Source organism: Populus trichocarpa, chromosome 3, assembly GCF_000002775.5.
Source record: "Populus trichocarpa isolate Nisqually-1 chromosome 3, P.trichocarpa_v4.1, whole genome shotgun sequence".
Lineage (NCBI taxonomy): Eukaryota > Viridiplantae > Streptophyta > Magnoliopsida > Malpighiales > Salicaceae > Populus > Populus trichocarpa.
In genome coordinates, this window is record NC_037287.2 from 21,496,452 (window position 1) to 21,518,465 (window position 22,014).

Sequence of the window (22,014 nt, forward strand, 5' to 3'; positions counted from 1 at the left end):
TCCATGCAGTTGATGATGGCAGGTGATTGGGTTTCAGTTAATTTATTTTGAATCCAGGGCTCTCCAAGATTTCACCAGGGCATCGTCTAGCATTCATTTCCCATAGGGATTGACAACATTTAAGGTGATGGAATCATCGATCCTTGCACGAGTTAGCCCCTACCTCAAATTCAACAACAAGCTAGCTAGATTGCTGCTGCTGCTGCTGCTGCTGCCGCCGCTGCCCAAAAAGAAAACAGCAGCAGCAGCAGCAAGGAATGTAGAACATATACTAGGCGATTAAAAAGCATGCTCATGATCCATCATCATCGTCACCAAAGAAGTGGGTCACAGAGAAATAGATCTCGATCCGAACCAATTGAGTGTCTTGCTTTTCGAACCAACCTGACCATTTTGAAATTTAAACGACTCGAGGAACCACTATACTTGTACTGCTGCAAGTGTAACGTTACATTGGTGAGACCTATTGATGCTTTTAAATAAAAGTGAAGCAAATGTTGGTGTGGTTTCAAATCCATCTACAATGAAAATAAATATTTTCTTGTGTAGTAAATTAAATAAAAGCTTTAATGGATGGGTTTTTCTAATAAATTTTAACAGTTAATTTTTTAATTCAAAATATAATTATCTTTTTAACAATCATAATTAAGGAAGCTATGATAGATGAGTTTTATAATGATTTTTAACATTTATTTTCTTAATTCAAAATATAACCATTTTTTTAACAGTTATATAATCTTATCATAATATTTCAAATCTATATAAACTTGTTATACACAAATAAAACAGATAGAAAAAAAATATATTTTTTACCTGTCTTTTCTTCTTATTATTCAAGAGCTTTAAAGAGTTTAGTTGTATCATAGAAATATTATCTTTGCGTAGGTTAAATTAACACATTTAAAACAGTATCTCACGTCTCTAAACCAATTGATTTTACTTTTTATTTGTTTTCATACCCAAACAATTTACTAATAGTAAATTTAAAGAGGTAACTTGGGGTTCATTTGTTTATACGACAAACCGCACGTTGATCACACAAACAAGCATGCATTTAATGTTAAGAAAATTCAAATCTCTAAATTTATTTAGTAACGTGCTAATACATTTTTAAAACATTAGGATAAAAAATTTAATCTCTATTAACACACAAATTAGTTTAAGAACATCTTTAACCGTTTAAAAAAGAAGAAGCATGATTAGAGAGCAATGCACTTCATGATTTTCTCGTATGGCGATGCTAAGAGAGGGGGTCATGTATGTCTTGAAATTATAAAGGTGGTTGTTATAGGTAGATCACCCAAATTAGACTAATGTGGAAGTAATAATAATAATTAATTCAAGACTAATTACCAACCCCTTTTCATTAACTTGTCCCAAAAGAAAAGAGAAAACTTCTCTCAAACAATAACCAATAAGAAATAGAGTTTTATATCCGGACATGAGTTATTTTTTTAAAATATTTTTTATTTAAAAATATATTAAAATAATATTTTTTTTATTTTTTAAAATTTATTTTTAATATCAGCACATCAAAATAATTTAAAAATACTAAAAATTAAATTTAAAACAAAAAAATTAAATTTTATCAAAATAACAATCAGCTATATTATTGCCAAACACAACACTAAGTATACAAGTAAGTTAATGACTGGTGGTGGTGGTGGTGGTGTAGTACAATTTCATGGACTAAATTTCAAGACAGAATGCAGCAGTTTTTCCTTTAAGCTGTTGCCTAAAACTGGCAGTAATTGTTGCAGCCAATAAATAGTTATAAAAATTGATTTGGGAATTAATTTAGTGCGAGCTTTGATGATGGGTCAGCAGGATTGACCCCCGATACTACAAAACAAGGCCTCAATAGCTCGAAAAATACTATTTTATATATCCTCAAAACACCAAAGATGATACCTAGTCCTTCTTGCTATTCAATTTTGTTTTTTTATTTTAAAAAAATAATAATATAAATAGATGCATTTAATAACGCAACAAACTATATATATGAATTAATACAAAACTACTTTCGAGTATTCACAAGTACCAGCAGGGAACTATAAGTATTTGGCCATGTCCATCTTGGCTTTCACTGGGAGCGGAGAGGAGAGGAGGCAGTGCACAAGGTCATGTGCTTGCATCCCATGTCACGTGCAATTGAAGACCTTAACCCAATTGGAGGGAAAGTCATCTGGCCGTCCATTTGACATCGGACGGTCATGATCAAACCAAAAGAAAGCAGTAAAAAAGAAGTTGGAACATAAAGAGCTAGAGAAACAGAAACACAGACTGGAGTATTCAGTTTTTGGTGAAGATAACAGAGAAAGCTCCGATCTTTCAACTTATTATTCATCAAATTGAAAATCTGAATCAGACCCACTGTTCTAAAGCCTCTAATCTTTCACTCTCTCAATTTTTTCTGGAAAGTATGTGTTTTTTTCCCTTCTCTCGTTGACCAAACAACAACAAAAAAAAAGACTTTTCAAGTTTTTGCCGCTGCTGGAACTGAGCAATGAAGTGAAGCGTCTTCACTGTAATCTTTCTCTCTTTCTCTGTCTGTTTTGTTGCTGAGAAAGTGATTCGATAATTCTTGATGGAGGATTCCAAATTCTTATGCTATTGTTTCTTTTCTATGGTTTCTCAGCAACCAATCAGAGAACAAATTTATGTTTCTTGTTGATTTAGCCTTGTGATTTTATTGACGCGGTATTCTTTTTGTGTCTGTTTTGAAATGCAGGCTAATAGGATAAATTTCTGAGCAATTTTTATCGCATTGACTGGAGATCTTGAGGTCAGTCGCCTTATTTGATTCCTCTTTAAATGGGCTTGTTTTCTCTCAATTTACTGTATTTTCTATTTAGATTCCTCTTTAATTTTCTGTTTTAGAACTCTGCGTGGGTTTCTTGTTTACTCCTTGTGCAATGTTATGTTTGTTCGTGACAAAATTTCCTCTTGAAACTGTTACTGATTGTAAGGGTGTCTATTTGATTGGAAGATTTTTCTCTCTATAGTAGTGAATGATACCCGCCTCACAATTTGTGTGGGCTAATTTTTTGCTGTTTAGAGAGGGGAAGAGAGATGATGGAGAAGGAGAAGCATAAGGAGAAGAAGAGTCAAGGAGCTGGAGATACAGATTTTGTGTTGCAATGGGGAAGTACAAAGAGGCTTAGATGTGTGAAAGTGAAAAAAGCCCAAAACTTGGCCAATAAATCTAAACTAAATGATTCTTTGCCCAGGAAGAAACTTACTTCTCGCGCTGTCACTACCGAGAAAGAATTTCCTTCTCGCCTCATCAAGTAAGAATCCCATTCCTCCTCTCCTCATCAAGTAAGAATACATGAATGAATTTTGCTCAATGCATTTATTTTTTGGTGGTTGTATCCAGTCGGTATCTAGTCAATACACTGAAGAAAGTGTTCAGTTTCTAACATGCTCAAGTGAGCAAATCTGCTTGTTTGCATATTTCATTTACTTAGGTTTGCTTGATAAGTCGTCTTCTTTTTATGATCTTTGGTTTTATGTGAATTACAAAAGAAGTTTTATCTGATCTATAACTGGCCTGGTTGATTAGAAACTGTGGGAAACTAGGAGAAATCGAAATTGTGAGAGTATTGTTAGATGTTCTTAGATTACAAAGTTTTCTTTACTTTCATGTCCCATTTGTTTATAAAATTGTGAGAGTATTGTTAGATGTTCTTAGATTACAAAGTTTTCTTTACTTTCATGTCCCATTTGTTATTATCACTCAACTAAATGTGTCAAAAAGCTCTTATTTTACTTTTGGGCTGTGGTTGGATATAGGGATTCTGATTTGTTAACGAACAATCGGAAGTCATCAGCGTTGTCACCGGATAAGGAAGATCGGTACTACACAACAAGGGGATCATTGGGATTGGATGATAATAGCAAGATTTTAGTGGATACTGTTAAGGAAGAAAAGGTTGTTTGGCCCAGACTGTTTATAACATTGTCTAACAAAGAGAAGGAAGAGGATTTCATGGCTATGAAAGGGTGCAAGCCTTCTCAGAGGCCTAAGAAAAGAGCCAAGTTGATTCAACGAACTTTACTTGTAAGTCTCCTCAATACATACACTAAGAAAGGAATTTGGGGACTGTTAAAAATTAGAGAAGTCTTTTCCTTTTCTTTTGATGGGAGCTTGTGTTGATGTTATTTTTTTTATATTTCTCTTGTGTGTTCTCAGATGGCAAGTCCAGGTGCATGGTTATCAGATTTGTGTCAAGAGAGGTACGAAGTAAGGGAGAAGAAGACTTCCAAAAAGGTACTAACTTGTTCTTTTATTTCATTCCATGTCTTGTTTTTTAGTTACTGGTATTTATATCAGATTGTCTGCTTGCTCAGAAAACTACAGAAAAAAGTTAATTAGGTTTGAATTTTGAATTCAAAATGAGCTATAATCAAGATTTGTATCTTTTGCCTGATATCCTCAATCTTTCCCAGCAGAGAGGTCAAATTCATGATTGGTTTTTTATTTGATGCAGAGACCTAGAGGATTGAAGGCAATGGGAAGCATGGAAAGTGACTCGGAATGAGAGATTTTGACCTTTGGCAGTTAGGAGAGACGACTAGAAACAGAAGGTTCCCTTCTTTCTTTTGTTGAAGGAGGAAAAAGGAAGGAAAAGAGAAAGAGAATGGTAGAGGTGTCTCTTTCCCACTTGGTTGTTTTTGTAGCTGTTAGCCTGTAATTTGCTTTGTCAGTTTGATATTTGGAATATAAAATATTATTTTTATGTCACCTTTTTCCGTCCCTTTATTGATGCTTTTGCCTGCTTTTTATGGTTCTTTGGTTTGCTTTTATTTCATTTCACGGGTTCCCTGCAGCTACGATTTGCTTTGCATTGAAAATCGAAGGCCACTCAAAAGAATATATGCTAATGGTCATGGGTTGTAGCACTTGATCACGAAACTGATTACTACTGCCATAGAATGTTGTATTTCTCTCCTTTTCATATAATGCAGAGATGGGTAAGTACAAGGTCAAGACAGTAGCATATTCTCCCTGGCCAGATTTAGGGTTTATGCCTCATGAGCAGTTTGATGATATATGCATAAACTTCTCTACCTCATTTTAAGTTCAAAGGAAATTAAAGGATTGTTCGAGTCAAGATGAAAGAAAGGGCTTACAGATTACAGTTTGAATTGCCATCATAGTCGATGCAATGGTTGAGAAAAAGAATATTAAAAATTGAAGCTGAAAATTACCAAATCAAATAACAAATGATTATATTGCAAAAATAAAGACTTTTACAAGTGATAACCTGTTCAGAATACAAAGCACATCAAAAATGCAGCTGAAACCTTCTCCAGCTACCATGCTTTTTGGTTTTCACCTAGAGCTTGCGTTAGTAACTATTTTCCTATTTCTTTTCAACCTTTCTCTTTCCCCGCTTCATTTACATGATCTGACCTATATTTCTTACAAATTACATACCTACACATGTACAATTAACCGTGCCAGACAACCCTCTGAAGGTGGCAGACAAATGATTTAAACCAGTTTTGACAACCCTCCAGATCGACGCAATAAGCTCTGGCATCTACCTAAGTGCATTCAAATTCATTTGGTGCTGGTAATCAAGTCCAAAAATGGCTTGCTTGCTCTCTTCACAGGCCATCCAGGCAGCTGAGAACCACATTGTGCAGAGACTGCCAAATATACAACTTCAAATCAATCCATCGTAACTCAACATTGATACAGAGAGAAACATATGACAAAAGTAGAAAGTATGGTGTTTTACCAAACTTCTTGAGAACAAGAACAGAAGGGAAGTAGATGCATAGAAGATGCACTGCAAAATGGACAGAAGAAACTCAAGACACAATTTACCTTCGCTCTGCACACTGATTTGTGGTTCAACAAAACCTGCCTATGGGTGGTACATGAACTATGAACAACCCAAGCACTTCAAAATCTAGCAGGTAAGCTCACAGCCCAAAGGACAAGAAAACAACTGAACAGCCATCACTGATTATTACAAAGCTTCCAGGATTACTGATGCTTTGGTGAAAATGGAGAGAACAAATGGTGCTTCTTCCCCGGGATGTATAGTTGTGGGTACAATTGTGTAACCTTTTGGATCAGGATCCAAAACCATTTCACATGATATTTCTCGAGAATTGACATAATCTGTCCCGCCAACTGATTCGTGTAGGTAAATGTTGTAGGAAGCACGGCGACCACGAGTTTTCAGAATCCTCATTCCAATGTAGAACATCATTGAATCATGACTGGATTGGTAATTTCTGAAACCAGCTGCTGTTCTAGAGAAACTCACACCCTAAACACAGGAAATTAGATGAAGTTCATGAACTCAGTAAAGATATTCAAGTGCAATGGATAAAAAAAAATTCCTCCTGAAAGTCCTTCACTTGAGCACACCTGAGTTAAAGTGATGAACAAGTGAATTGGTAATGATGCATCTGGACCAGTGGCCCTCAATCGGAATTGTGGATTTTGATTCCAGGAAGCATAATCTTGGCATCCACCAGCACTGTAGCCTCGCCATTGGCCATGAACAGAATACCGCATCTCAGGGGGATAGACACGACATACATATATTGACCGGAAGTGGATTTGAAAGTCTTGCCAGGACATCCAAAATATACCATCTTTGGACTGTTCAACAAGATAGAATTAGGTTTTTGACAATAATTTAGTCATGCATGATGGCGATCAGAAATGCAATCATTTAGTCATGCATGCCTTACCAAATAGTACTCAAGGACTGTGCTTGTTAACTTTTTTACTCTCCAAGATATGAAAAGGAAAACATGCCAAAACTAAGTACCTGTGGAACATGCTTTAACTTGTGCTTCATCCTATCAGTCCATTCAGGAGATGAGTCAGACCAAGGTCCATTCCACTCTACTTCATTAGCCCATGGATTTCGAATTTGAACAAGCTTATGGCCATCCACCTCTCTTACCTGAATAATTTAATAAGAGTGTCAACTTCCACCAAGACTTCTTCAGCTGGTACAGGATTGATAAAGAAAGATGCAAGCTTGCATTACCTGCAGCAAAGAGTACGCATGGCCCTGCACAATACCACTGGAAGAAATGTGAACATCAGAACCAGATGGACTCCCTGCACCCAGTAGAAAGCCTTCTTGTTTAAAGCGCAACAATTGAGACCACAGTCTACCACTTGCAAGATCAATCTGGGCCTGAGCACTCCGCATGTCAATCTCTTCACCAGCACCTCCAGTAAGGTCCACAAGGGCATCCTGAACAAGCCCGCCTTCCAATGCCTCGTAAGAACCATGCAATTTCGCATACGCTTTCTCCAATATAGAAACCCAGAGTTCATTACCCTTCTGGCTGGTAGCAAATGCAGGTTTACCTGGTGATTCACATGGAATCCAATCATCAACAACAACTGGGACCCAGTCACCCTACAAGGAGATTGCAAAACAGAAAGCTGATAAGAACATGATAACCAAAACAATTACAACAATAACCAAACAGGAAGCAGTCTTACTAAATATGTCTGTTAGCTAATTTAACAGGAAATGAAGCAACATTAGAGGAAAAGAGGGGTCGTGCATTGTATTCAGAAATGAAAAGCAGAACCCAGTAGGGACCAGGTTATAATAGAACGACTCGGGAATGACGTCATGCAAAACCACTGTCTATGGCTCTAAAGATTCTTAAGACCTACCCCAAAACCACCTCACCCCTCGAACACCAAGGCCAAGTCCCAGGGAAAGCATTGCCAGTTCTTAAGTGAAGCCCAGGGAAGCTACATCTAATAGAATGGCACTTAATTGACATGGTCTCATCAAAGGGAGAGTGCTCCACTTAAAGTCTGGCAGCATTGGCATCCAAACAGATGATAGTTGACATCTCTCCTAGTTCCTAGACAGTTAACATGACAGTTGTCTACCAAAAGGTACATTAGAATTACTTTATCACTAAACAATGGGATCTTCTCCAGGCTAGTGAGAAACTAGCCAAGTCTGTAAAAGAACAGTTTTGGATACAGGTTTCTCACGCACAAATCACCAGTATACCGAAGGCAAGTCTAACCATCAAAGATTAAGTTCTAGTCAGCAGATAGAGTAATTTAAACAACTTTGGGATGCATTTTCAACTGGTTCTTATTATTTCAATACAACAACATTGAAAATTGAAAAAAAAATCTATAATACATCACAATGTCTCTCATTTTGCCCCTATAAAGCACAGCTGAATCATAAATCCAAATATCATATATATATCAAAGGACAAAAAGCCAAGTAACTGTATTATTTTCATTAAATGCATTATTGAAAAATGTATTATTACCAAAAGAAACTACAAGCTGCTACCTGAATACAAAAGCGAACCGTGTAAATTCCTTCTTCATTATACTCTGGGGTAATAATCACTTCTGATATTCGCGATACCTCCGTTAGAACAGCAACAGCGCTTAGAAACCAACAATCACCTAAACGACCCTATTACATAACCATGACAGTTCTTAAGAATTTTGATACATTCAATTAAGGTGATTCAAAATACAGAGATGCTCAGTGCAGTGAAAAAAAAATTGCATGTCAAGCAACGAGGAGAGACCAGACCTGACAAACATCAGAGGGATTTGCAGCCCCAGAAAACAAGCACGGGTGGGAGTCTAGATGGCTTTCCTTAACTATTTCCACAGGCCTCATCCACTCAGAGACAACCTAGTTTTGAACTCCAAAACAAAGTTAGAAAAAAGCAATAAAATACACCAAACAGCGTGTAATTACAGAGCCAAAAGAACCAACCTGCAACTTTGAAGGGGGATTTGCAGGATCCATGTATAATGATTGATCATTCGGAGGAAACTCCTGATCAGTAAAATTTGCTTCTCCTCTAGCACACAAGGCTTCTTTAACAGCCAATTCAACCGAAAGCATTCGTTGATTAATTTCTTCCTGGGTTTCTATCCTAGGTTTCCTAAACCTCCTAGCAAAAGAATCAACATCTATCACCACTCCTTCACGATCTGATCTTCTTTTCCTCCCACTTGAATATTGCCCATCCCAATCCACATCATCCCTATCATAAAGATCTACATCTGCAGGATCACTATCCCACTCATCAACCTAAGTGAACAAGAAAAGCAAAGATTAGTCAAGGACTTCAACCTCACATATAAAATATTGTTTCCATTATTGAAATTTCATGTGGTTCACCATAATAAGAAACATTAACTGCAAAACATACTCTGGGGGGTGAATCTGCCCACTGCCAATTATCTTCGTGGTAGTCAATCATACCAAACTCCGTTGAGCCTATCGCAGTGTGAAGAGAGGCAATCTCGTCTTCAGTTAAGCACCTTCCCCATAAGAAAACATCCATTATATACATCTTAGACTCGGCTCCTTCACTATCTGACCTTCCAAATGCATCCATATCTATTGGTGGCCTAACACCAACCCAAACTTCTGTCCCCTGTTCCCAGATACTACTGCCCACAGACAATGGTAGCCCAGTTTGGTAGCCATCAAAGCCACCATCCATATAGCAAGTTGCTTCACCCAAATCAGCATCAATTGTCATTGTCACAATATGCCACCTGCAAAGAATTATTAAACCCAAGTAACATTGAATCTGTAGATAGATAGAAATGACAAAATGCTGGAAAAAAATAAAACCCTAGAAGTATAACACATCTTGGAGTTCCAAACTTCAATTAAAGATTAAAAAAAAAAGCAAGTACAAGAATACATGGAAAGTAACTTGGAAGCAAAAGTGTAAGACCTCAAGCACTAAGATTCAAAGTAACTTGCAAACAAAAAACTTCCTAACCTTCCATCCGCAATACTTGTTGCACTGATACTCCACTCCTTGGCAACAGTTGTCTGCCTATCACCTTTAGTGATTAATCTAAGCCCAACCTGTCCAGCCTCAATACCTTGCTCAGCACCAGCCACCAGAATTTCCCAGCATTCTTTCTTCTGAAATTCAGTGCCTAGAAGGCAAACTGGTCCAGACTCAGGTTGGATCATAACAGCAATGGAAAAACTGACCTTTCTACTTTGGCATACACTGGGATCGATCTCACCACAGTGCCTGCCACTTGTGGTTGGTTCATCATCAAGAACACATACAGAACCTGTAACTCCGGTCTGCCAGCAACATTAAGAGTTAGTAGATTCATATTTCACAACAGAATTGGTGACATCCTTACACAATTTCAGAAATTAGCTTTATAGATCATTAAGTAGCAGGTGACTCCAGGAAAAATTAGGGCAATTTGGGATATTTTCTTGCAGGTACAGCCCCTGCTCTGCGAAACAAGACCTGGAAAGTCCTCAACTTCCAGAAGTTGGGGCACCGACTTCCTGTATTTTTCTGTTATTCCTCAAGTGTTAGCTAGTTTTTGGGAGGTAAATTCAGGTCTCATTTCACTGATTATTTGTCAGCTACTAATCAGTATATTAAAGCTAACCCATATAATTGCATAACATTTTCAGAACAGCCTCTGCTGCATCAATTGTTAAACTATTAGTCTATCCATTATTAGTCTTGGTTTCAGAACCCAGATTCAATGTGCAGCTAATCTATATCAAATACGGGAAGGTACATCATCCAACTATGGAAGAAATGCCAGCATTCATATCAGATGATATCAAAAACAAAGGGCAGAAGGTAAACATTGGAGAACCAGTTTACAGAACAGGGCTATTGACCTGCAGTGCTCGGCGAGCTAATTGAGCTGTGCGTATCCTACGGGCAATGCTTGAAACCCTTTCCCGTGCAAAGGAATCACTGAGAACCGAATCACCTCCTACAGCACGCACTGCAGCTGCCATGGCTGCCGCCTCCCTGCTGCCAGCATTAGGAATTGTGGAAATGAGAGAAGCTTCAATCTCCTTCCATTTGCGTTCTTCCTTCTCCAAAAGGGCCTTCCTTCTTTCTTTACCCTTACCCTCCTCTTCACGTCTTTGCATTAAGATTTCCTCTTCCATCTCCTTTTCTCTCAGATAGCTACAAAATCCAGAATGAAGATTTAGAAACATGGAAAGGGTAATTCCTCACGTGGAAGAAAAAAGAAAAAAAGAACATGTGAGAATGTTGTCACCTATCCTGAATAATCTCAAATTGCCTACGGTCCTCTGGCATCCACTTCTTGATTTTCTTGGCACTTAGGTCTGAGAAACCTATGCTATCAAGAAAAAGCCTCAAGCGTACCTCATCCTACAACAGCAGAAGTATAATCATGCATTCTGAGTAACGATAAAATAAATATAGTAATTATCACAAAACCCTGATGTACCTGTACTCTTTCTGCCTGAGCAGTCAAACCAAGCAGAAGAAGTAAGTAACCACCAAATCTGTCCCACATATATACCCATTCAGTATCAATTGCCTCTTCTAAAGCCAAAATTCGTGCATGGGCACACATTTCCCTTCTGTGATCTAAACCACTAGCTGAGTCACATCGAAATGTTCGGTATCTCATCCTGCAGAAGAAAGATCCTACTAGCAATTCCTCATTTCTTAGACGGTCTCTCAATTTCATGACATCATCCCTAGGAAGCACAAGGTTCCCTGCCTTATCACGTGCAGCAGTAGGGTCCCCAACCAAAAGAGCTGTTGAACTAGCAGATTGCTGAGGTGCGGAATATGTTCCAGACAAAGCATTTCTTGTCTGCATGATAAACATAGTAAATGCATCACAGTTCAGTAGTAAGTGAGCATAAGCTTGAAAAACCTTTCGCCATACAAGATAAAGAAAGCTAAAAACTATGGTGGATTATTATGTTTTATAACACATCTCGAGCAGTTGCATGTACACATATAGACATTCATAAATATTTATACATACTAGCCTGGGCATGACCTAGTGAAAACATATATCTCATGGACTCAATTTAACTGTAGCAGGTGTGAGGATTAAAGCATTTCGCCACCCCAAGTTTTCGTTAATCTGAGTAATATACTTAAACCACGCAAATCAGATGCTGACTGAGGATCAGTTTCAAATACAAAATCAAACACACCTTAGTGGCAGATCGTGTAATTGCTTGAACAATGGTATCCTTGCTGAGAAAATGAACTGCATCATCCATCATCTGGAGATGTAAGAGAATGTTATTAACTGAACCCAATAAACATTGCTAGGGATGAAGATACAAAGTAACTCCTTTCATAAAATATTAAAACCAGAATAAGCAAAAATAGTTGCAGACTGACATCAAGTCAAATCAACTCATTGGATATTGGATATGATCAGTATGCAAACCTTTAAAGTCAGGCATGGACGTGAGACAGCAAACCCAAAGGATACAACAAGAGTAACTGCAGATACAGCAGCACCAGCAAATGGTGGATAAATATTCAAACTGGCAACAACACCCCATCCTTCAGTTGCCAAAGCGATCCCATAAAGCATGAGAAATGCACCGCTGTTTAAGAGGTGATGCACAATCAATAGATATGAATAAAGAATGGAGCTTTAGTGCAGAGAGCCAACATATGGATATCAAAGATTATAATAGAAAATAAATGACAGAAGAATAAGAAATCCATGAACAAATGAGAGAAGAACAACAGAGAATAGATGACAAACCTGACATTCTTTCCACAATCTGCATGGGCATCATAAACATAAACAGGCAGTACTCGTGGTGAATAAACTACTATGGGTGGTGACAGCAGGACCTGCAGGGACACACGTGCGAGAAGAGAGAAAATAAAAGAATAAATGAGAAAAATTAAACCCATTTTGTAAAATGAAAAAATAAAGAATAAATATTACAGTCAAAACTTGAATGAAGTTAATGTGGTGAAACTTACAGTCAATGCTCGTCCAGCAAGAAGAAACAAAAATGCAAAATAACCAACGGATGCTCCTACAAAAGGCTTTCCTGAAAAGAAAGGTAAGAAATTTGAAGTCACTGGATGGTTGTCATTGTTCAAGTAAGCTATGTCCAAGACTAAGGGGTCTAAGCAAATCGTATCGGTTAGTCATGATATTTGTTTTCACCTCCAAACCATCCAACAAGAAATGCTGCCAAGCCCAAAAGAAAAGCAAGGAAACAAACAAAGAGCGTCTGTGTCCTGGTCAAATAGAAATTGTTTGAAGCCCAATGATGGATAACACCAATAGCTAGTACGATCAGGAGAAGAATTAAGAGGAATGCTACCCCTATCTGTTGCAATTGAGGGAAAAAATAAAGCAAGTTAAATAGGTACACTGCATCTCAAAGATGGTAAAAATCAGGGATGCATAAAAAACCCCACTTACAGTCCATGGCTTAACCACAACTACAACAGCAGATATTGCACCAAGCAGAAGAAGAAGACCAATAATAACAAATATATATACACCTCGAGAAAGTTTCCAATCATCGTCTTTCCTGTAAACAGTTTCTACAGCACATTAAATAGCCAAACAAATGCTCACTTGCAGCAGTACAACAATATCCGGTCATGGTTTGAGAAGTAAACTTCAGTTATGAATTAATGTTGAATACAATAATTCTCACCATTTAAGCAATCCACAGCAAAGTGATAGCAATGCTGGAATGCACACAAGAGGAAGTAGTGCAGCAAGAAAATCACCCTTTGTTGGAACCTGGTCATCCCTAGATTGGACAACTTCCAAATAGGATACACCACAAAATGCCACAAGAACAACTACCAAAACAGCAACAGGGAGTAAGATAAATCCACATGCTGACCCAGCCAACTTATGATAGACCTAAATTGCAAACATTAAAGACCGAGCAAGTATTGACAAATTACCTGCAAATATCCCAACACATACAGCAGAAGACAGGGAAAACCGATATGTTGCAAACCATGAAACAATTGGTAGCACACCAGTGACTATTAAAGCAATTGCAGATGCCATCACCCAACCAAGGTATGCTGGTGATGCATAAGCAGAACTAAAGCTTTTCTGACCAGTGGTCAATGCCCTGTATCCCAATTCATCTAGCGGCTTTGCAGACACAATAGCACCCAAAGCTACCACAGATCCAATAAATACTATCGTACAAACAATAAGAACAATACCCTAGCAAAGACGAGAAAATTAACTAGAATCAATAAAGGTTTAATTTTGCAAACCAAAGTTCCTAAAGAACGAGCACAATAATAAAAATATTAAAAACGGAAAGGATGGAAACTTTTTTGAACCAACTACTTCCAAAATGATAGATCTTATTCTACAATAATTATGTGAAATCAAAGGTGAAGGGTGGAGAGCAAGAAGGAACAAACCTCCTTTGTCCCAGGAGGACGATGATTTCCAGCATGACCTGCAGACTGCACTTGAGGCCAAAAGTGGTAGCCATTGTGAATCCAAATAGGAATTGCAACAGAAAGACAAGCCACCATGAGTGGAACAGTCAAGGATAATCCTAGAAGCATTGATGATTTGCTGCAGAACAGGAAAAAGATTTAAGGCATTACAAAGTGAGTGGTGCACTACCACACATAACATGTCATAGAATCATTCACAAAGCAGGCTATATACAGTAAAAACAAGGTGCCATGATAGGAAAATTCTAAAATGATAATGGAATTAAGTGGATTATGAATAGTTAGCATACCTCAAGAAGGAAAGCAACAATCCAACACCAGTGCTAAGCAGCCAAGCAATAATACCATACTGAGAAACAAAGAGGTTTAAAGAAGACATAAGAACACCAAGAATTCTGATGCAAGTCCCATATAATCACAGAAAAAACTTTAAACAGTATAAAGACAGCTAACAGTACGAGTATACAGAGGCAAATTTTATATGGATTTATACGCATACACAAATAAACAAAACAAATCCATCTTCTAGTGCAACGCAACGCGACACAACACAATAGCAAAAAAAAGAAATGAAGATAGTGGTACTTGGACTGTTAAAAACGAAATCATAGACTAGCATTAAAAATTTTGGACTTTGGATTTGAATTGAACCATTTAGAAAGAATGAAATTGGGATGTTCAATAATATCTACCTTGCGAGGTTTTGATGTCATGGCCATCTCTTCTACTTGAAGTGACCGAAGAAAAGTCATGATTGAGCAAACAACAAGAGATAATAGAAATACTGCAATCCCAAGCTCAAACTGCAACATAAATTTTTTCATCAAATTTGAACATGCTTTTTGTTTACTATCATTAATCAGGCATAAGTCTAAGAAAATAAATAAATAAGGAAAAATCTTACATACTCCACTCACCTGTTGATGTACTGTATTTATAATTTTAATTGTCTTGGGACGAACAATTGCCACAATAACTGTTTCCACAATGAAGATGAAACTAAAGAGCACCCATGCTCGCTCAGGAGTGCCTGCTATGTGATGCAGAACAAATCTAGACAACTGAAGCCACTTTTCAAGCCCCTGAAGCCTTAGTTCTTCTGAAAGAGAAATTTGATTGGGCATAACATTGTCAACGCTATTTGAGTCAACAATTGTGATATCATTATTGTCACGATGATCTCTATCTGCATCCAAACTGCTCCTCTGGAGTAATGCCAGGATAGTGGGATCCAAGTTCTTCTCCTTCAACATCATGGCAAAATTAGGATCCAGTCCTTTATCCTGCAGTAAAGTAGCCAATTCTCTATCACCTTCCCTTGCCCTCTTTTTCAGCATAGATGTAATCCTAGGATCATTCAACCTTTCCTGAAAGGCAAGAGCAAGGTTCAAATCTAACAGTTGTTGATTTGCAGAATTTGATGCACTAGATTCACAGCATTGACTATCAAGACCACTGCTAGAGCAAACCACTAGGGAATTATTCTGATAAAAAAACTTATCCCCAGACATCCCAGCTTCAGGCTCTTGGACAACTGAACGACAAGAACTGCTACGTAATGCTAAACTTGGCCTTCCACTTTCTGTGCTTTTATCACTATTGATCCCCTCATGAGAACTGGCATTTCGACATAGAACATTATTCCAGTTACTAGCATCAGTTGTACACTGCACTGTGGACTGGTTACCAGAATCAACAATGTTACCAAGTGGACCTGCTTCAACACTACTACTACGTTTTACACTTGAGCCACAACCTTCAGAAGAGCTAGATGAAGTGTTCTGTTCCTTTCTGCGAAAACCCTCTCTGAGGCGAATCACTGTGCTCTGTAAGGCATCTCTTCTAGCAACTAAAGGATTTGTGACTGACAAATGACGAGAAACAGCAGCACCTAATAGCACAGATGCTACAACAGCATAACTAATGCAATGACCCAAATACCTGAAGCAAAGAAACAGTATGGTGACTATGACAAGGGATAGCAACGGAAAACAAATTTACACATCATGTTTGAGCAAAAGTGTCTAGAACAAACCAGTAATGCACCCCAAAGCATATAAGAAAAACTCGAGATGTGCCAGCAACGAAAAGTGCCACCACACGGCTTTGAAGAAGCTGGAAACAATACAAGCATGCCCCCATGTTCCAATCTGCATAACAATTAAACACAAGAAATTAGCACCAGGGGGGATAGCTAAAGTTGCATAGAAGGCAATAAAGAAGGCAAAACATGAATAACCATGGTCATAAATAGGATACCAAGAATAATGACAGCAGCTGATGTAATGAACCCAAGCCAGCGTGCTTCTGTTGCTGTAAAACCATATAAAATGGAATAGACGAGAAGAACCACAAGCGAGCCAAAGTATAGAAGTCCAAGATGTGAAGCCCTATAAACACATTGAAAAGATTACAATTAATTAACATATTAGACCGGCTAGGCAAAAAATGTCTAATTAATAATTTAACACCTCAAAAGGATGTTAAACCATTTTCACCAACCCTCACAACCCAGAGTCATGCACTCTCCCTACTTATCATCAAGCAAGTTATAACTAAAATCCAGTTATCAACAAGACCACCTGAAAAGGTTGCCCCAACTCTAGATATGCCTACACAAGATGAAGATCCAGCACTAACTACTAAGACATTATACAAAATATCTAAGATACAAAGCTTGATCATATGGCTTACCTGCTGGATTGCCGAGGGTATAATTCATTGGGGTTAGGTGGCTCTGGAGAGCAAGGAATTGGACCCATTTCTATACAATCACTATAAGCAAATTTGTATGCCCTCCGCACATACTCATCCACATCTAAGCCATTCCCTTCAGGCATTGAGGAAACAGAAGGAAAAAAAATATTTATTACATCACAACAGATAACAGAAACCAAAGTTTATTGCATCATCAAGAATCAAGTCCTGGAAATCATGAAATCATGTCATCACAGTGCAACTACATCTCTAGAACAAAATGGAAGCAAAATAATGCCTGGCATGAAAAGATAAAGCAAGACTTACCATTAAAGACCATTCGGCAAATAAAGAGCATGTTAATTGCCAAGGCAATAGCTGATACACCAAAAAAGAAACCGGAGGGTGAATATCGCTGAGAAGCATTTTTTCCAGCTGTAACATACACAGCACATAATTCATATGCACAGAGAAGGGCAACAGCCAGAAGAAGAAGAATAGCAACTGCCCCTGTAGAGCCAAAATAAAGAAGTTAAGCCAAAATCAAAAGCAGGAGAAATCAATGACTGCCCCTGTAGAGCCGAAATAAAGAAGTTAGGTCAAAATCAAAAGCAAGAGAAATCAAAGAAAATTTTCAAAGAACAATATGAATGGCTGAGTTATCCAATGATATAAGCAAACTTCAATTCTTAGCACAGATAAAACCCGCCTACAGATAAAGATAGTAGTACTTAACACTGATACAAATAAAAAAATTATTGATGTGCGGCTTACATGTCTTAATGTCCTCCTTTAGTGTGGGCTCATCGCAAATAGATTCATATGGACCACTAGGCAGCCTACAGATAGACCTACATATGGAGCTCAAGTGCAAACCAAAACCAGCTCTATTTCCTTGACAATCCGAGAGTTCTCTGTTAACACGTGGCTTAAGGTAATGGAAGTTCATTGGGTAATAATAGCAGTAATGAGCTATTAAATTCCCAAGACACCCTATTTTGAATGATCTTATATTGAGTTTTAACCGTTTAATCATACCACGTACAAACCATGTTAAAGTTATGGCTATCCTAAGGTACTTATTTTAGTTCTAAAATCGACAACTCTAGCTGTCTGTTTTCATTGCTACTTACATATAATTATCTCACTAATCATTCTCAAGCTGAAATGTAGCATCTGCTTATATAATTATATTCCCAAATCAGTGTTCTCAATAGATTTTTATCATCCACCTTTTTTAAAATGACCTTTCACGTGAAAAGCATAAGCAACTTAGCTAGTCATAACAATTTTCCTCTTGTTTGTTATTGAGGTTCTCACATCTTTCCTAATCTCCATTTCAGTTAAGCTGCTTCCTCTGCCACTTCCTCGTATTTCCTTTAGTTCCAACTCCCTGATACTTCACCAGAAATAGTTCCAACTCCTTGATACTTTTACCAAATTAACTTTCACATTCCCTCTATATCTCATTATTTATTTGTTTATCTGAGGAGCACACAAGAGGTTCGGAATAAAGTTATCTTAATGTGACAAAATAGTCAATAGTTGTGCTTTCAACTTTCATAGATGCCATGTTGCTTGAAACCCAAATCATTGGCTCATTCATGGCAGTTCAAGGTTTTTTTCTCCACAAATTCCAGCAAGAAAGTGAAAAGTTGATTTTTTCTTTTATTCCCAAAATATCTAGTGAATGCATTCCTAATAGTCTCCAAGTCTAACAAAACCGAGTTACCAAACAATCCCTCATTCCTAAAACTTGTGGTCATCAACCCATTTAATATTAGTACACCGTTTCTATCACACACGTATCTCAATCTCACCAACAAAGCATCTGCATTGTCTGACATGAACCAATTTATCTCAATACAATACAACGTCGGAGATTTCATGTGCTAATGCTCCCATAACTTCTTCTTTTTCTCGTAGTTATTAAAAAATATATCCAACAAAAAAAAAAGCCTTTTTCCCAATCACAACATGAGGGATTAACTTCCACAAGCACTATGCTCATTCATTAGCTTCCTTTTAAAATCCAAATTCAATTTTGGATCTCTTATGGAGTATTGTAATTTCAACTTGAAGAGAAATAGATTGGTACAATCAAAGCTTAACCATTCAAGAGGATCACCAAAAAAAAAACATATGATTGGAGTTCACTTGAGCAACAATTGAAATTCCAGCAGAGAAAATTATTTCCATGGAAGCAGAATTTAGGAGTGAAACCTGCCCCATTCTCAATAGAACGATCTATCTTCCAATTATTTCTACTTTTAATTAGAAATAAAAAGAGCGGATGGTTTTGCTATTGACTTGAGGAAGTTCTTAACCACTCGGAAACTTGCAAATCACAGGAATGCATGCAGAATAACATGTTTAACATGAAATTACATGCCAAATAAAATCAATTTTAGAGAGAATTAAAATGTAAATCTCTGCCACCAAAGACAGACTCGCCATACAAATTCCGCAATGGACGAATAGAGAAATGTTTGTTTTCCAGCTCAAAAATGAAAACATAATTAAAAGATAAAGAGGGTACAGAGACACATACTTGAACTTTGCCATTGTGTTCTCCACCAGAGCATGATTGAATAGAATGCCAATAGAAGAGCAGTACCAGCCATGATTACAGCCAGACCAATTATATCGCGATGCAATATTACAATTAACCAGCTTCCCCACATGATAAGCATTAGAACCGGAGATACAACAATTATCCATGCAAAAAGAGAGAGAAAACGACATAATATGCCCAGCTGGGGACCTTGTAGGATATATGGCCATTTTCTGGCAAAGATCCAACTGAAACAAGAAATGCCAACCAAGGATGAGATGATGTAAAAAGGACAGAATCCAATAAACAAAGTACACATGTTTTTATAGTATAACACATTGACTTCATAAATAAGCTGAAAATAGGGAAACTAAAAGAGTACACAAGTGAAGGCTAAACATGGACACAAAGAAAAAGAAACTCTATAGCAGAGGAACATGAATGGTTTACTGATCATATTTCCACCTCTATTCACATGTCATTCTAGGTTCCCAGATATCGACAATGCTACGGAAACAGGAAACAAGTTAAGGATTGAGGGTGAAGGGCACTTTTAAGGATACAAGATTGATGTATCAGAAAGTTTTAGAGGAGCCATTTGCAGATCCACGAAAAAAAATAGTGCAAAAAGCTGTGGGGAGCTCTCTATTTTCATTTTGTCTAAACCTATAAAAACATTCTCTTTTTTAATAAGAGGAAAACTTTTTACTTAAACAACCGGCTAAACCAGCTTTCTGTTCCATAGTACATCTCCTGATAATCGAAAACAACCAACTGCTTTTCAATCACACACCAAATGAAGCCTTGATGTTCAATTAATGACACATTTAACGAACCACAGAAAGGCTACAATTAAAACCACAATCTGCATTACAATCCAACATGTTATATTATATTATATGGGACAATGCAACCTCAAATCCTAATAATCAACCATAAATTATTACTTGCTATAAACCCCCACATGAAATCTATGTACTTCAATCATTCTGGCAAGCCTGGTAATAAGATAATAAGAAGTTTCCAAAGTTGCCCGTCCAGAATTACCTATAAATCCTCCATGGCCTCCAATTCACTGCCCATAGAATCCAACACGAACCCAAACCCAAACTGGCAAAAAGGGTCCCTGAAATAGCACAGGCCAGTACAATCCCGTGCTGTTCGCCTTCCATGGCTCCACTCTCCAACCTAATGCACACCCACATGCATAAATACCAACACCAATTTTTCACAATACGCACAAAAAAAAAGGAACTGTGAGCCAAAAAGAAAAAAAAAATAAAACATATTGCCCAAAATGGAGAACACTAATGAAAGAGGCAATTAAGTGGGTTTTAACTACGTACATGGAAACATAAATAAAGTACCATAATTAAAAAAAAAATCATAACCATACTGAAAAGAATTGAAACCCGCATGAAGAAAAGCAATGTAGGGTGCAGAAAAATGGGATTTTTACCTAGTAGAGTGAATTGAGCTTGATGGGCAACAGCATCATATCCTTAATTCATCTAAAAAATGTCATCTTGGAGTACTAATGGATCATAAATTCAAAAGGGTCTTCAAATAATTGAGCTCTAGCTAGGGTTTTGTTGCTTCTATACAAGTGAAGAAGATGAAAAAAGTGGAAAATGTTACAGCTACTTTAGGATTTGGTAAGTTTTGTCTGGTGTTTGATTGATTGGGTTTTATCTTCTTTGAGGATTTCTCAGCTCCGGGGAAGGGGAGAGAGAGGGAGAGAGTAAAGTTAAAAAAACCCTATTGCTATGTGTGGAATGTGAAGAAAAAAAGATGGGTGTTTTCTTCCTTTTTTTTTTTGTTTTTCTATGGAGAGAGAGAGTTTGAGTCTTTAGACAGAGAAAGAGAAAAACAAGACAAGAAGACTGGAAAACACAAGTAAAGGCAGTAGAGTGGTTAAAAAAATAACAGCTATGTTTCTGTCTGAATATGAACCATGCCCAATCTCAGAAAAAGCAAGTGCATTGCACTCGCCAGTCATGGCATGAAATGAGGGTTAGTGAGTCTCACTTGCTATGGATTGAGGATGGGTGCGAGATTCTCAATGGTGCATGCTTGTTTGATTTTGCAGACAATTAGCCTGAGTTTGGAAAAAGAAAGGTGTTTTTTATTTATTTATTTTGTTTGAATTTATTTTTTAATATTTGAGGGTCCATTTGTTGTCATGGGAAGTAATTTTCTTAATTTAGTAGGCAGAGAATTTGTGTTTTCAAAGCTTGATTTATTTAATGAGGTAAAGAATCTTGGGATGGTTTTTTTTTTAATTCTAAATAGAAAAAGACTTGCGACCAATTCAAGAATCAAGATGATTTGGCAGTCATGTGATGAAACCTAGTTGTAGAAATTCTCTTGCAAATCCAAATCCCAATTTGGAATTGGTTGGAGATGTAATAGGATTGAGTTTAATTTGTTGCTTTGCTTATAATTAATGTCAAACTAATTTCTTTATATATAACATGAAACTTGAAACATAAGTTGATAAAATCAAC

General features: G+C 37.2%; 2 protein-coding genes across 5 annotated transcripts; one reads left to right on the top strand and one right to left on the bottom strand.

The window, feature by feature from the left end:
- Positions 1–2,089: 2,089 nt before the first annotated feature.
- Positions 2,090–4,747, top strand: LOC7461356 (uncharacterized). 2 transcript variants are annotated; one of them, XM_002304816.4, is made up of 6 exons: positions 2,090–2,527; positions 2,732–2,785; positions 3,059–3,290; positions 3,796–4,063; positions 4,196–4,273; positions 4,494–4,747. In XM_002304816.4, exons 3-6 carry the CDS (start codon positions 3,073–3,075, stop codon positions 4,542–4,544), a joined length of 615 nt encoding a protein of 204 aa, XP_002304852.4. In that variant the 5' UTR covers positions 2,090–2,527; positions 2,732–2,785; positions 3,059–3,072; the 3' UTR covers positions 4,545–4,747. The 2 variants fall into 2 exon arrangements, with proteins under 2 accessions (XP_002304852.4, XP_052307201.1); XM_052451241.1 differs by having other exon boundaries at positions 2,091–2,527; positions 3,006–3,290.
- Positions 4,748–5,210: 463 nt separating this feature from the next.
- On the bottom strand, positions 5,211–21,358 carry LOC7461353 (calpain-type cysteine protease DEK1). Of its 3 annotated transcripts, none has more exons than XM_024597212.2 (32): positions 20,967–21,351; positions 20,555–20,695; positions 19,505–19,755; positions 17,281–17,463; positions 16,951–17,086; positions 16,516–16,646; positions 16,292–16,406; positions 15,174–16,197; positions 14,949–15,059; positions 14,547–14,605; positions 14,215–14,374; positions 13,735–14,008; positions 13,476–13,626; positions 13,235–13,346; positions 12,974–13,139; positions 12,784–12,854; positions 12,557–12,648; positions 12,230–12,392; positions 11,988–12,059; positions 11,261–11,635; positions 11,066–11,181; positions 10,674–10,971; positions 9,790–10,109; positions 9,205–9,556; positions 8,763–9,083; positions 8,574–8,678; positions 8,322–8,450; positions 7,026–7,406; positions 6,801–6,938; positions 6,392–6,628; positions 5,840–6,290; positions 5,211–5,658 (listed from the first exon to the last, which is right to left on the bottom strand). In XM_024597212.2, the coding sequence occupies exons 2-31, from the start codon at positions 20,677–20,679 to the stop codon at positions 5,985–5,987; spliced, it is 6,474 nt and encodes a 2,157-aa protein (XP_024452980.1). In that variant the 5' UTR covers positions 20,680–20,695; positions 20,967–21,351; the 3' UTR covers positions 5,211–5,658; positions 5,840–5,984. The 3 variants fall into 3 exon arrangements, with proteins under 3 accessions (XP_024452980.1, XP_024452981.1, XP_024452982.1); XM_024597213.2 differs by having other exon boundaries at positions 5,751–6,290; XM_024597214.2 differs by lacking the exons at positions 5,211–5,658; positions 5,840–6,290; positions 6,392–6,628; positions 6,801–6,938 and having other exon boundaries at positions 7,257–7,406; positions 8,322–8,440; positions 20,967–21,358.
- Between the last annotated feature and the right edge of the window lie 656 nt (positions 21,359–22,014).

Coding starts and splice junctions, on each gene's coding strand:
- LOC7461353 (XM_024597212.2), bottom strand. CDS start 20,679: ATGGAAGGCGAACAGCACGGGATTGTACTGGCCTGTGCTATTTCAGGG. Junction 15,060..15,173: donor TAAATACAGTACATCAACAG/GTGAGTGGAGTA, acceptor TTTATGTTGCAG/TTTGAGCTTGGGATTGCAGT. Junction 8,679..8,762: donor ATCCCCCTTCAAAGTTGCAG/GTTGGTTCTTTT, acceptor GTTCAAAACTAG/GTTGTCTCTGAGTGGATGAG.
- LOC7461356 (XM_002304816.4), top strand. CDS start 3,073: ATGATGGAGAAGGAGAAGCATAAGGAGAAGAAGAGTCAAGGAGCTGGA. Junction 4,064..4,195: donor TGATTCAACGAACTTTACTT/GTAAGTCTCCTC, acceptor GTGTGTTCTCAG/ATGGCAAGTCCAGGTGCATG. Junction 4,274..4,493: donor AGAAGAAGACTTCCAAAAAG/GTACTAACTTGT, acceptor TATTTGATGCAG/AGACCTAGAGGATTGAAGGC.